The sequence below is a fragment of the Staurois parvus genome, unplaced genomic scaffold (genome assembly GCF_062004578.1).
Source record: "Staurois parvus isolate SC_StPar_1 unplaced genomic scaffold, SC_StPar_1.0 ptg000426l, whole genome shotgun sequence".
Taxonomy (NCBI): Eukaryota; Metazoa; Chordata; class Amphibia; order Anura; family Ranidae; genus Staurois; species Staurois parvus.
The window spans coordinates 2523111-2538421 of record NW_028318222.1 but is presented as its reverse complement, the minus strand read 5'-3'; the positions used below and the strand labels follow the sequence as shown (position 1 = coordinate 2538421).

General features: G+C 40.8%; 1 protein-coding gene across 1 annotated transcript in view; it reads right to left on the bottom strand.

Moving 5' to 3' along the window:
- The window catches only part of SYNE2 (spectrin repeat containing nuclear envelope protein 2), a 503718-nt gene that overhangs the window by 402767 nt on the left and 85640 nt on the right, over positions 1-15311 (bottom strand). Inside the window, 1 exon segment of the mRNA XM_089687495.1 lies at positions 1063-1124. Coding sequence (XP_089543621.1) covers positions 1063-1124 — 62 coding nt within the window.

The window sequence follows — 15311 nt, the reverse complement described above, 5'->3', positions numbered from 1 at the left end:
CTCCCTCACTCCCATTTACCTCCCTATCCCCACTTGCAGGTCACCTCCCCATCCCCAAACTATAATGCACCCTGCCTTGTGCACTCCCTCACTCCCATTTACTTCCCCATCCCCACGTTCAGGTCACCTCTATCCCCGAAAAGTATACTGCACACTCCTATCCAATTTTTCTAAATCTATTCCCTCTCCCCTCATCACACATTCCTGCTCTGCTGAGTCAGTGCTCTTCTCTCTAACAGAATCATCAATACTTTCCCTTTCCTATGCAGTTCCACACATTCATCTACAAAATGTACTGGAGATTTTCGTCAACTAAAATACGACAAACAATTCAGATGACTAAAATACAACTGAAACTAAAAAGACTGACTAAAACAAAATCGAAATTTGACGAAAAAATTAACAGTGAAGTACAGACCATGAATGGGGTGAGCGCTGTGTGTGGGTGGAAGGCACAGGATCTGACTGAGGCATTTTTCTTGCAGCACCAAATAATACCTTGGAGGTAGGGTGGGCGGGTATCTTTAAAGTGGCTCTAAAGCGTGGACATTTTAACAAAATGCATTCCATGTATTAGGGTAAAAAATGTCCCAGTGTTTGTACCACCCCCTGTATACTTACCTGAGCCCAATATTGATCAGGCAATGTACCCGTCTACAATGGCTCTCTGCTCAGACGCAGCAGCGGGAGATATTGGCTCCTTCTGCTGTCAATCAAATATTGTCAGCAAAGAGCGGGGGGCAGGTCTGAGCAGCAATGTGTATTTTAATAGATGCACATTGCCCAGTTCGGGATTAAGCCAGCAGGTGTGCACACAAAGAAGAGGAGGAGCAGAGTGCGAACACGGGACCCAAGATGAGATTTGGAGCCACTCTGTGCAAAACCATTGCACTGAGCAGGTAAGTATAACATATTCTGTTATGTAAATAAAAAAAAATACCTTTACAAACACTTTAAAGGATAAATTCTCTAAAAGTGAAGTTGTCTTTTAAACTAAGCTCTGAAAGTGGATATTTGAAAACCTAAGGATTTTAGATACTGATCAATATAAATTATTGTTACCTTTGACAACTTTGAATTAATCCAGTTTGAGAAGGTTCTCTTCTGTGTGCCTTCCTGTTCAGCTGTAAAACAAGGGGAAAGGGAAAATTAGAAGGAGCCAGTCATTTGGAGATTATCATTTTATCATCTAAAACAAAAATTTGCTCTCAGCTTTTGACACACCTGTGTACATATCTAGATGTAATAAATTAATAAACAGTGGGTGATCTGATGCAAATTATATAAGGGCATATAATTCCAGAATCTTTGTACCAGTTACAAATCTCAGATAATTTTTCTAGCGATTTGCAGCTTGCTTCAATGCTGGTCTATGGAGCTACAACTTGCCAATATTTGTTTTTTTATTATTTGAACCGTCAGGTGCACTACGGAGAAGCTGAACTGGTTACAAGAAATACAAATAAGACATGGAAAGCACATTATAGCTTCTGTATGTTAGGACAGGTACCCTCCACCTGCCAGATCACCACCAGAGCCACTCCCAGAAACACCAACTATTGGAGTAGAGAGTACAGGTATGCCTCCTCCACATCCCACAAGGCAATATTCCATACTTAAAGTGTATGTTGGGCAAATCTAAAAATAAAACCATGTATATCTCTCCAGTACATGCAGGTTTACCTTTGTTTTAGCTCTTTAAGAAAAATCTGCAGGTACAGAAAATAAAAAGCTGTCGATCTGCCAGCAGTCTAGTGTGCTACTAACTTCGTACAAAAAAAAAAAAAAAGAAAAGAGAAATCTGGACCCCATCAATTAACCATATCATAGATACAAACATCCCCAGTATAAGGGTTTAGAAAAACATAGTATTAAGCTTTTATGGACTTTTTGGGTATCAATGTCTGTTCAAATTCAGCCAAATCTCCTCCCTGGAAACAGGGATTCTGTGGCAGTGGCTGAGGCCTCATTCAGACCATTGAGGAACAGTCCACCCACCTGGGTTATCCTCTGAGTTCTCTCTCTTTCTTCACTTTACTCCCCCATAGACTGTTTGATGTCTCATCAGCTTCTGGAATAAGCTTCCAGAATATAGGGCAGGGAGAGTCAAATGACTGGTATGAATATGTATCACGTCCCAGCCAATCCCTGGAAGGAGGTGTCCAGAAGGTGTCTGGGGTGGTTATAAAGGTTTGCATGGCCTTGTCAAAGTCATCTTTCTTCTCCATGGAAGCTTTCAGTTCTCTTGGGGCTGCTGCCCCTGAAGGCAGCTCTGCTGAGTTAAGGATTACAGTCTGGGCCTCAGTGCGAGTAAGGTTGAGGGCCTGGAGAAGACTGGTAAAGGGTTAATACTGGAGACACTGGCAGAAGTCCTGGTCTGGAGAAAGATCTGTTATCTCTCTCATGGAGGATCTCCTGGTAGAAGCAGAAAAGTACCACTCCTGGGACACAGCGTTTGGAACTTTCATGTGTGAGCGCAGGACCTGGCTTGGGACTTTCATGTGTGACTGCAGTTATGAGAATTTAGTGTGAAGATTGTCCTTCCATTGATTGCAAATGTTATTTTGTAACCTGTGACCTCAAACACCTCTCCTGTTTCAAGTTATTCAGCAATAAATTCAAAAAACGACATCTCCCTAGACTGAGCCTCTATTATCGAAGTGCATTGAACTGTGCTTGTGATGGGCAGCCTCTGTACTAGCAAGGGTGACCTAGGTATATTCTCAGTGGCCCCTCCGGGGGTAAGCTCTACCACCAATTATCAATTGCTGTGTGTGATTTTATTATGTACGTGTAATTTCTACAATTAAAAAGTTCTGACATTTTAAGATCGTTTGGATTTTAGTAGATATCGGTACCCAGAAAGTCCCACTCAATACTATGTCTCTTTTGAAACCCTGCTACTAACTTCCTGATCAGACTGACAACACAGTACCCTTCGCGCACTGAAATCTCAAGCAGTGTTGTCAGACCTATCTGCTACAAAACAGAATTTTGACCATCTCTGTGCCTGCCTGTCTGTCCCTCTCCACATATACATGTGGAATTCTTTCCCCGCAAAACAATGCTGTTACTTTGACTTCCAAGAGCCTGCCACAAGCTTCTCGAGCAACATTTTCAGAAGCATGATGAAAAGGGAAAAATAAAAAGTGGTTTCTCACTATGATAGGATGAGATCTAGAAAGGATGATTGAGGTTTGGGGAAAATTGGGATAATGCCTGGACATAAACTTTAAGGTGTAAGTATAGACATGATGAGGACCTGCCTAAGCCTGTGTAAATGGTAGTCTTATGAAAATTGCATCAGAACTATAAAAAAAAGGTGGAAAAAAAAAAAAAAAAAAGGAAAAAAAAAAAAGAAAAAAAAAAGGTGCACACAGCAATAAAACATTTTTGTCATTTCCATCCATGTGCTAAAAAAAAAAAAGAAAAAAAAGAAGTGGACACACACCATCTTAACTGAGTAACATCTGTAATTTCAGTTCTGCATTGGCAGTATTTTCTAGACCATGTGTTTCACAATGGGGATCAACAAAACTGCTACTGTAACTGAATTTACAGAATTAAATATTTTTATGTTGTCTGGATGCACGTATAGGTCTGAAAAACCTAACCTTTTCTAAAATACTTGGAAAAAGCCCAAATACAGCCAAATTTCTTTTAGGTTTAGAGTGGGGAAAGGGTTACAAAATCTGTCCACTTTTATTGCTGTTTGTAATTATATTGGAGAGATTTCCCCTACATTTCTCGGTGACACCACTAAGTCATGATCGGAAAGGGGGTTAACAGAACAGGAAAGCAAAGGAATAAAAATCTACCCAAACTACTGTCCCCACTGGAGAGAATTTCCATCAATTCCTGTCCCTCTGCTTCCTGTCCCTGGAATAACGAGAGGAAATTTCTCCAATGGGATGAACATGGACCCCAATAAAAACCTGAAAGGTTCTATCACTTCTCCTATCTGCCCAAAATGTAAAGTTTTGGCTAGATTTGGGTTTTACAATGTATGCAATGTCAAAACATTTTCTAAAATTTTGCATAGCGTGGCGAGGGTTATAACTCTTTTCAGATTTTTATTGAGGTCTATGTGCCTGTTGGGGAGATTCACCTTCTCAATGTGTGAGTAGATGCAGCGTGGTGCAGCGGCAGTAAACGGAGTCCAGTTGCAACTAAAAATATTTGTATTGAAGGCAAGGCCCAAAAGATACAAACAGCCCAGCAGGAAGGCCCCAAGATGAGAACACTCAGTTTTGTACAAACTTGTAGAATGGAGCAGGTTCTGATGAAATGACAGCGTCTGTCTCTGAGGACAAAATGCGGATGGTCAGGCTGGGCGCAATGGGGAGGATTTCAATGCAGGATGGCGGGTTCCTCCTCGCTCGGAACCTTTAACTACCGCAATTCACTCTCTCTTTGACAGGCAGGTGATCTGTCCCTACACTATCCACTAGAAAGCACGCCAAAGCTTGGAGGCAGGCACTTAAAAAAGACTCTGCTGACCCCAAGATGGCCACGGGGTCATTTGGATGCAATGAATCAAACCATAACGCTGCCTATGGGACCAAGGAAACAACAGAGAAACCAGGTTTCTCTTGACTTCCTCTTCAGCTGCAGTACCGCTCCAGCCAATTGCCCTCTTACAGTGGAGAACAGAGACTGCGCCTGCCTACACATTGTTCCTGGTGACCACTGTCTTCAGTACATAAAGTCCTGGAAAATTTTTAAGTTGCCAGGAACAGGTGGTGAGGAGAAGTCTTTCAGTGAGTAAACCTATTTTGTTGGCACCAGTCTAAGGCAGGGGTGTCAAACTGCAGTCCTCCAGCTGTTGCAGAACTACAAATCCCATGAGGCATTGCAAGGCTGACAATTACAAGCATGATTCCCAAAGGCAGAGGCATGATGGGACTTGCAGTTCCCTGACAGCTGAAGGGCCGCAGTTTGAAACCTGTGGTCGAAGGGCTCGATTACACTTGTGGTAGGAATAGGCACTCATCTGAAAAATGATCCATGCTCGGATCACTTTTCAGAGGTTTTTGACAGGCTTTGGGGAGGCAACATGTTGCCTCTTCACCACCTGTTTTAATCTCTCAAATGCTGCACTACTGAACTGCAACCACATGCATTGCACACCTCCGAACGTGATGGGGTTCGATTCCTGCCACGGCTCCAAAGCTTATAGTGATGCAGTTGAGGGGCAGTGTCTCCCCAAACCACCTTTGCAGACCCCTGCTAAGCCTCTGGGACAGGCAGCAAAGGGAAAGAAAAAGCAGGATCTTAAACATGAAATCCAGGCACACTTTCATTTAAATATATTCCACAATAGCCACAATGGGTATAAATGCTCTTTGTATTTGCCAAATACCTTTGAAAACCCAATTATTATCTTGTAAAAGTAGCAGTGATGTCATCATTGTGCTGTGTATATAGCCTGTGCAGAGAACAGAACTGTAGGAGGGACCCAGAAAGTCCACCTACTACATGCTGCCTGCAGAAAAGTACAGGAGGGGGCGGCAACAAGACCAGTCACCCTGCACAAGGAGGGAGAGCAGCAGTGAGCAGTCTTTATTACAGGAAGATCCTACACAGAAGCAAAGTTTCACACTGGATGACTGCACTCATCCGGGAGAAATAAACATAGAAAGATTCAAGGAAGAGTATACATGATGAATGTATTTAGACAGTATTTGCTCTTCTTGAAGTTCACCTTTTACCATTTCTTACTCTGTCCAAAACTTTTTAATAGTAGTTTTAGGTTTACTTACACTTATCACTAAGTATACACCAGCTGCTGTTATGCAAATTTAAGGAATCGTTGAGATTGCAATTACGCAATTTGTCAACAATGTACTCAGAATATTAAATCGTGTTTATTCCTAACAATATTTACCCAGTACAACTTTTTCCTCTGTGTCACAACAGTAGTCTTGTATCAACCTAGAAAGAATTATTCTCAAACTCCGGCAGTTATGGAAGAACTTTGAAATAAAATTGTTGCCATAGAGCTCCTGACATCGTTAATTCAGGTCATGTTGCTTCAAAGGATAAAAAAATAAGTTTTCCAAAAATTACTCACAAAATCATAATGACCCCAGAATTATTAAAGGAAAAATACTGAATATTTGCAATAGTCTTACCTTGTCACACACCTACGGCTTCTTTAAAGCCGTACACAAAACCCCATTGTTCTTTTATAACCTATGATTCAGAGCAATCCACCATAATCCACAGAGATCCAACGTGTAATCCTTCCAACAATCTTTATGGTTATAGAGGTGGGCACCCACAACAATAAGATCTCTGTCCTCGGTCTGAGTCACACACATCTGGCCACAGTTTCATAAAGTAGACGGTATGGGACAACATAACCTGGCAAGTATGTATGGCCAGAATTTACCACCAGTGGGCAGCAAAATCCAGAGCTGAAAGTCAGAAAGGTTTCGTTTCCCCAAAACTCATAAAAATATAAAACAATCTTTATCAAGTTGCATCTTTTGCATATTATCTTACTGAATTTCTGTATCTCCATACTCTTTGTAGCGTTCAATTCTCCTATAGCTACAGTATGCCTATATATCAATCCCAATCTATATTTATAGCTACTATCTATCCAAAAACTGTACGTCTCTTCATAGCTGTATATTGATCAATAGAGCTACCTAGCCACCCTTTTACCTAAATACACTACTCAAAAAAATTAAAGGAACACTTTGAAAACACATCAGATCTCAATGGAGAAAAATATCATGCTGGATATCTATACTGATATGGACTGCATAATGTGTTAGGAAAGTAAGGATGCCTCATCGTTTGGTGGAAATGAAAATGATGAACCTGCAGATAACTGAATTCAAAGACACCTGAAAATCAAAGTGAAAATATGATGCAGCAGGCTAGTCCATTTTGCTGAAATTTCATTGCAGCAACTTAAAATGGTCCTCAGTAGTCTGTATGGCCCCCACGTGCTTATATGCATGCCTGACAACGCTGGGGCATGCTCCTAATGAGACGACAGTGTCCTGGGGTATTTCCTCCCAGATCTGGACCAGGGCATCATTGAACTCCTGATTAGTCTGAGGTGCAACCTGGCAGCGTTCCTTCATCCTCCAGGAACTGCCTGCATACTCTCGCCACATGAAGCTGGGTATTGTCGTGCACCAGGAGGAACCCAGAACCCACTGCACCAGCATAAGGTCTGACAATGGGTCCAAGGATTTCATCCCAATACCTAATTGCAGTCAGGGTGCCATTGTCTAGCCTGTAGAGGTCTGTGCGTCCCTCCATGGATATGCCGCCGCCCCAGACCATCACTGACCCACCACCAAAACGGTCATGCTGAACGATGTTACAGGCAGCATAATGTTCTCCACGGCTTCTCCGGAACCTTTCACGTCTGTCACATGCACTCAGGGTGAACCTACTCATCTGTGAAAAGCACAAGATGCCAGTGGTGGACCTGCCAATTCTGGTGTTTAATGGAAAATGCCAATCCAGCTCTATGGTGCTGGGCAGTGAGCACAGGGCCCAATATTTATTGAAATATATCCATCTATGTATCCATATCAACCCATCTATCTATATATTCGTAACTATCTAAATGTATCCATCTGTCTATATCTACCAATCTATTTATAGACACAGATCTATCTATAGCCACCCTTCTAGCTGCATATTCATATCTATCTAAAGCCGGCCACAGACTGTTCAAATCTTGGTCGCTTCAACAAGAACCGGCCTCGATTTGAAACATGCATTGGCAGGCTAAATGTACCCAAGTGGATCGATCAACTTGGGTACAACCAGCTTGCTGGATTTTACATGTGGCTATTGTTAGCGGCTGCTATAGCCACTAGCAATAGTCACAGTGTTCTCCCAGCGGTGACAGCTTCCCCCACCAGAAGAACACAATGGCTCCATGGGAGGCAGGAAGGACATTTGCTCCATCTATATGGCCACCCTAAGTCTACCCATCCACCTATGCATCCATATCTTCTAATCTATCTGTGCATCCATGTCTAACCATTTATGTATCCATATCTATTCATCTATCTATCTATATACATATATATATATATATACATATACACGCACACACACATATATATATATACATACATATATATACACACACACACACTATATTGCCAAAAATATTGGGACCCCCCCTCCAAATCAATCGATTCAGGTGTTCCAATCACTTCCATATCCACAGGTGTATAAAATCAAGCACCTAGGCATGCAGACTGTTTCTACATACATCTGTGAAAGAACGGGTTGCGCTCAGGAGCTCAGTGAATTCAAGCGTGGTACCGTGATAGGTCGCCACGTGTGTGTGTTTGTGTGTGTGTTTGTGTCCATCCGTGACATTTCCTTGCTACTAAATATTCCACAGTCAACTGTTAGTGGTATTATAGCAAAGTGGAAGCAACTGAGAACTACAGCAACTTAGCCACCAAGTGGTAGGCCAGGTAAAATTACAGAGCGTGGTCAGCGCATGCTGAAGTGCACAGTGGTCGCCAACTGTCTGCAGAGTCAATAGCTAAAGACCTCCAAAATTCGTGTGGCTATCAGATTAGCACAACAGTGAATAGAGAGCTTCATGGAATGGGTTTCCATGGCCGAGCAGCTGCATCCAAGCCTTACATCACCAAGTTCAATGCAAAGTGTCGGATGCAGTGGCGTAAAGCACGCTGCCACTGAACTCTAGAGCAGTGGAGACGTGTTCTCTGGAGAGACTAATCACGCTTCTCTGTTTGGCAATCCGATGGGCGTGTCTGGGTTTCGCAGTTGCCAGGAGAACTATGCTTGCCTGACTGCATTGTGTAAAGTTTGGTGGAGGGGGGATTATGGTGTGGGGTTGTTTTTCAGGGGTTGGGCTTGGCCCCTTAGTTCCAGTGAAGGGAACTCTTAAGGCTTCAGCATACCAAGATATTTTGGAACAGTTTGGGGATGTGGGAAGAGTTTGGGGATGGCCCCTTCCTGTTCCAACATGACTGCGCACCAGTGCACAAAGTAAGGTCCATAAAGACATGGGTGAGCGAGTTTAGGGTGGAGGAACTTAATTGGCCTGCATAGAGTCCTGACCTCAACCCGATAGAACACCTTTGGGATGAATTAGAGCAGAGACTGTGAGCCAGGCCTTCTCGTCCGACATCAGTGCCTAACCTCACAAATGTGCTTCTGGAAGAATGGTCAAACCTTCCCATAGACACCCTCCTAAACCTTGTGGACTGCCTTCCCAGAAGAGTTGAACAGTGATGAATAGGAGCTGAAGCACTAAAAATTATAAAGCAGAAATTTAAAATTGACAAGTCAAGGGAAAGATATAAAGCTGCCATTGCTGACTTGTTTTTAAAGGTGCAAACCAATGGTGTAATCCTTCTTTCTAGAAGTACTGCTACTTGTTGGGTAACAGCCCTGGAACAAGCATGTGCACTTAAGGTATTGACACCTGAACTGTTCAGCAACCCAGCATTTAAACTGAGAGGTTCGCTTTTTAAATGTGATCCCCGCACCCCCACCCCCTCTTCCATGATGAAATGCTGAGAGAAAAAAATAAATAAGTAAATACTTTTCCTGGGCTTCTGCCCATGGCGCCTATGCATGGATGTCATAATCCTCCTTCTGACAAGATCCTGGGGAATACTGAATATTCCAAATCTCGCAGGGAAAATGATCCTGTACTCTGCCGCAGTGTCTTCTCACAAGATCTGGATTACTCTGCATTCCCTGGGACCTTGTTGGCAGGATACTGACGTAACCTAATGCATTACAGAAACCAAGGAAAAAAAATGAATATACAGTATTGGCTAGCATTTCTCCTCCGACATGTACTTTTTATTGTTATTATGGCGTTTCAGAAATGGGAAGGGGGGGTTACACATAAAAAGTGTATGATACTCCAAAAGGAACAATGCATGGCAAAGGAAAAACGTAAAATACAGTTTCAACTACTAAATGATTTACGTGCTTACCCTTGTGATCCATCATCACTCCTGCTGTACTGTATGGTAGCACAGCTCACGAAGAATGACAACACCTTTAGGACCCTTTCACATGCTGCAGATTCTGATCTGATCAGCAGGGGACCAGCTCACAGATCCTCTGCTGATCACGAGCAGAACGGGTGGATGACATATCCATGTCCGCTCAGCTTCTGCAGATTGGACACAGACAGAGCCTGCTCTGCACTATGGGCAGCTGGGAATAAACAGACTGATGGCTATTTACAACCGACTACCCTCCGATTTGCCTAAACATAACAGCGCGGATCCACTTAGCCTTTTTTTTTTCTTTTTAGCAGACTAGATTGGACCTGGAGGTAGGAAAGCATAATGTCCATTGGGATGCATAGACTGCCTAATCAGGTCTTCCTAAAAAACTGAAAGGAGAACCTGATTGGATAACCTGTTTGAAAGGGACCTTAAGGATTGCGATTTTGCACACTCCATACCCTGAAACTTAATGGTTTTTAAGACTACTAATGGACATTACCACAACAGTGACACCAGGCAGCCACACTGGGGACTTCTGCTTTCACAAAGATAGATATGATCTTGCATCTCAATGTGCTGTACCACCTAGCAATGCACTTTAACACTCATTTCTTGCCCTTTCTGCCCTGCTTTGGAATTCTATGCATTTACCATGCATCAAAACATGATGCCAAAGCCTAGAATGTTTTTTTTTTCTTCCTCAGCACACTGGTGTAAGTTGGAGACCTCTGCTTTCACAAACATAAAAAGATAGTGCTGTGCCACTCTGAAATGCATTTAAAAAACACATTAAAGTGCAAGGGCTTTTTTTGTTCTTTTTCCACTGCTTTGGAATGCTATGCATTTACCATGCATTGAAACAAGATGTCCTGCACTAGAATCCAATCAGTCCTGTTTCTTTAGCACATTGGTGTGAGCTGGAAACCTCTGCTTTCACATAGATAGAAAGATAGATATGGAATTGCATTGCAATGTGCTGTGCCTCCCTGCAATGCATTTAACACACATTAAGTGCAGGTTTTGTTGCCCTTTTTTTCCTGCTTTAGAATTCTATGCATTTACCATGCATTGAAACACAATACCCAGCACAAAAATTCAATCAGTCCTGTTTTTTTTTTCCAGTACATTGGTGTGAGCTGAAACCGAAGAAAACAAGGTTATTCAAATTGTCGGACTACAGCTTGGCTAACAATTTCCCCAAGGCCTGCTGAATGGACAAGTGAATCAGCAGCACACTGGTGAAGTCATCACTTGGTGCAGAAATATATAATTACGGTAAGTAAAATAAGTAATATATTACTGTATTACACAGTGAAATGTATTTAAACCAAAATACAAATGTAATATCCTGTTGCTTACTAGTTTTTAGCTGAGGTGGCTGCATTACTTTTCTTGTTTTCATTTTTTTTCTTTTAATTTAGTGATTAGAAGGTAACACTTCACCGTTCTTGGGTGACAACCCTCATTATAACTCTTCATGGAGAAGCAATTGTCACCCTAGGACAAGAAGTGTTTTAGGACTTCTGAACAGTTCCCCCTTTTCTAATTTCCATTATATATAGGGAAGAATTTCAGTAGTTCACAGAGATAAACTGGGCAGGGCTGATTACACAGTTTAAAATAACACTGAATGATGATACAGGACAGCACTGGATTTCTAGCAGGATCGACAGGTATTCTTTTGCATTCATAAAAAAAAAAAAAATAATATATATATACATACACATACATATATATATATATATATATATATATATATATACATACATATACACATACATATATACATACACATACATACACAACCAAACGAGAGGAAGAGAAATTCATTGTTAGTCCTCATGCACACTGGACGTTTTGATAACACAGGTAATGTTAGCGGTGTAAAGTCACGTTAAAAACTTGCGTTTTTCAGGTTTTTGAGCGTCTTTGCATTAGCGTTTAGTGGCATTTTCTCACATTTGTGTTTTGTTTTGTTTTTTTTTAATGTTTCAGCATTAGAGCGTTTTTACAGCTAAAAAACTCCACTAGAAACCCACTAGTAGTCCTGGATTTTTTTTCCAGCCAAAAAACGTTGAGCACAGTCTGTGTGTGAATGGACACATAGGATAACATTCTGGGGGGTTCACTAGCTGTAGAAAAAAACGTCAAAAGTCAAAAACAGCCACTGTAAAAACGTCAAGTGTGCATGAGGACTAAGTGTTCACGCACACTTTAAACCAAGCTAATGGAGCTAGATCCATGAAAAGAGAATTTTACTTTCTGCTGATTAGGAAGGTTGTCATTAGAGGAGAGCGAGCATATTATTACTGTACATGGCAATGTTTCTGGAGGGAATTCTTAAGTGCTTTGTATTTTCTGCCATTTCCTCATGGTAAATGATAGAACAAAATCTTCACAAACTTCCTGAACAAAAACACAGCAAAAATGATATTGCAGAACACTACACGAACTGCTGGCACTTTATAAATGCTGTATAATAATAATTTTAACTACAACAGTTAAAGAAGCAGCACTACACTGGTTTAAAGACACAAAAAAAATGCTAAAAAGAAAAAAGAAATCAAATAAATGTGAAAGTTCTCCCAACAAAAACCAATGATACTTCAGTTCTAATTTACCAATATAAATTGGCAAAGTGACTTGGGTTATCTAACTTGTTGCTAGGATAAACAATACCATGTTTGCCATTTTTTGTTCCAAAGCTCACAAACTCTAATACAGCAAATCTTCCCAGAAGTTTACACTACACACAGTGAATCTATTACACAGTATAACAGATAAAAGGATGCTATAGCTATAAAATGTCATCTTAACTTGCAAATACATCCTGGAGGACCTGCGCTTAGGAGGATCAGCATTCTGTAGCAGTCAGGCTCTTTTGATCCATGATTTATTGTTTCCTTTATAAAAAAAACACACGTGTTTGATGTTAATTTTCTATTGTTTAAATAGTGTATTAGATCTTTGCTGATTCATTAGGATAGGTGTTGTTTGGATTAGGAGCTCAATTAGCTAAGTTTTGAATTTCCATGTTATAAAAGGATATTTACTTTGTGTCTGCTAACCAACTTTAAAATTGTGTTGAGATACTTCGCTTTGTTTAACACACAACGAATGGGGTGAGTAATGTGTACCAAAAAAAAAAAAAAAAGAGTAAGATAATATGGTGCACACCAAAAAGGAGGTATTCTATTTTCAACAGCTAGAAGAAAGCCTACATTCCATAATGCCATAAAGGCAATCAAGGGTCATACAGCAGGCACTCCTGAACAGCTAGTGCCCCAGCTACATTGCCTGAACCGATGGATTATAAAGCCTATGGAGTGTAAAGATGATGAGAAAATCTGACGAAAAAAACAGCTTTCGGAGCAATCGTCCAATAATCTGATCATTAGTGCACAGCTTTAAAAGAGCAGATCACGGCAGTTCATACTAAATTATCCGACAGGATGAACACAAAAATTTTTCTTTTATGATAACAGAACAATTTTTGTTTAATCAGTACAGTATTCATCCATAAATATCAAGTGATCAAAACCGCGCATGCTCGGAAACAAAATACAACACAATACATTATCGCGGGAATTGTATTCGGTCTTTCAAGAATTTCGGAACTCTAGTAACCTATTTTCAATATGACGCTAGCATGCAAAAAAAAAACCACACGTACGATCATTCCATCCGATATCCTCATCGTGTGTACGAGCCTTAACACAGCTCCAGACAGACGATATCAAAGCTGCTTATGGGAACACTGGGAAGAGAAAAGCACCGCCCCATCTGTCCATGGAATCCACTAACTGAAGACACAAGAACTCAAAAATAAAAGGTAATCCTTTAACATACATGGTCAAAATATACACACACATACATACACACACAGCTGGCAAAATAAGTACTGAACACTTCACCATTTTTCTCAGTAAAGATATTTCTAAATGTACTATTGACATGAAATTTTTTACCACGTCGGTAACAACCCATGCAATCCATACATAAAAAGAAACCAAAACAAATAAGTTCAAAAATTAAAGTTAGATGTAATAAAATGGAATGACACAGGGATAAAGTATTGAACGCGCTAACTGAAATTTAATACTTCGTACAAAATCCTTTGTTGGTAATGACAGCTTCAAGATACCTCCCGTATGGAGAAACTATTGCATGCATTGCTCAGGTGTGATTTGGGCCCATACTTCCACACAGTCTTCAATTCCTGAAGGTTCCATGGGCCTCTTCTATGAACTCTGATCTTTAGTTCTTTCCATAGATTTTCTATTGGATTCAAGTCAGGTGATTGGCTGGGCCATTCTAGCAGCTTTATTTTCTTTGAAACCAATTGAGAGTTTCCTTGGCTTTGTGGTTAGGATCATTGTCTTGCTGAAATGTCCACCCTTGTTTCAACTTCATCACCCTGGTAGATGGCAGCAGATTTTTATCAAGAAAATCTTGGTACATTTTTCCATTCATCCTTCCTTCAATGTCATGAGGTTTGCCAGTACCTTGTGCTGAAAAACAGTCCCACACCATGATGTTCACACCTCCATGCTTCTCTGTTGGTTGGTGTTTTTGGGGTGTTGTGCAGTGCCATTTGACCTCCAAACATGGTGTGTATTATGGCATCCAAAGAGTTCAATTTTGATCTCATATGACCAGACTATATTCTCCCTGTATTTCACAGGCTTGTCTAAATATTGTGCAGCAAATTTTAAACGAGCTTCAACATTCTTTTTCAATGGAGTCTTGCATGGTGAGCGTGTATACAGGCCATGGCGGTTGAGTGAATTACTTATTGCTTTCTTTGAAACAATTGTACCTGCTAATTGTAGGTCTTTCTGAAGCTTTCCACAAATGGTCCTTGGCTCTTGGACAACTCATCTGATAATTCTTTTCACTGTTCTGTTAGAAATCTTGTGAGCACCTGGTCAAGGCCGATTTATGATGAAATGATGTTCTTTTCACTTCTGGATTATGGCCCTAAGAGTGCTTACTGGAACATTCAGAAGTTTAGAAATCCTTCTGTAACCAATGCCATCAGTATGTTTTGCAACGATAAGGTTGAGAAGTTCTTGAAAGAGCTCTTTGCTTTAACCCATAAGATGTTTCTTGTGTTACACCTTGGTAAAGAGACACCTTTTATAGGCCATCAATTGAGACTGAACCAGCTGATATTATTTGCACTGACAAGGAGCAGGATTGCTTTCTAATTACTGATTTCAGCTGTTGTCTTGGCTTTCCATGCTTCTTTGCACCTCCCTTTCTTCATGTGTTGAAAATGTTTCCCTGGTGTCTTTCCATTTTATTACACATAACGTA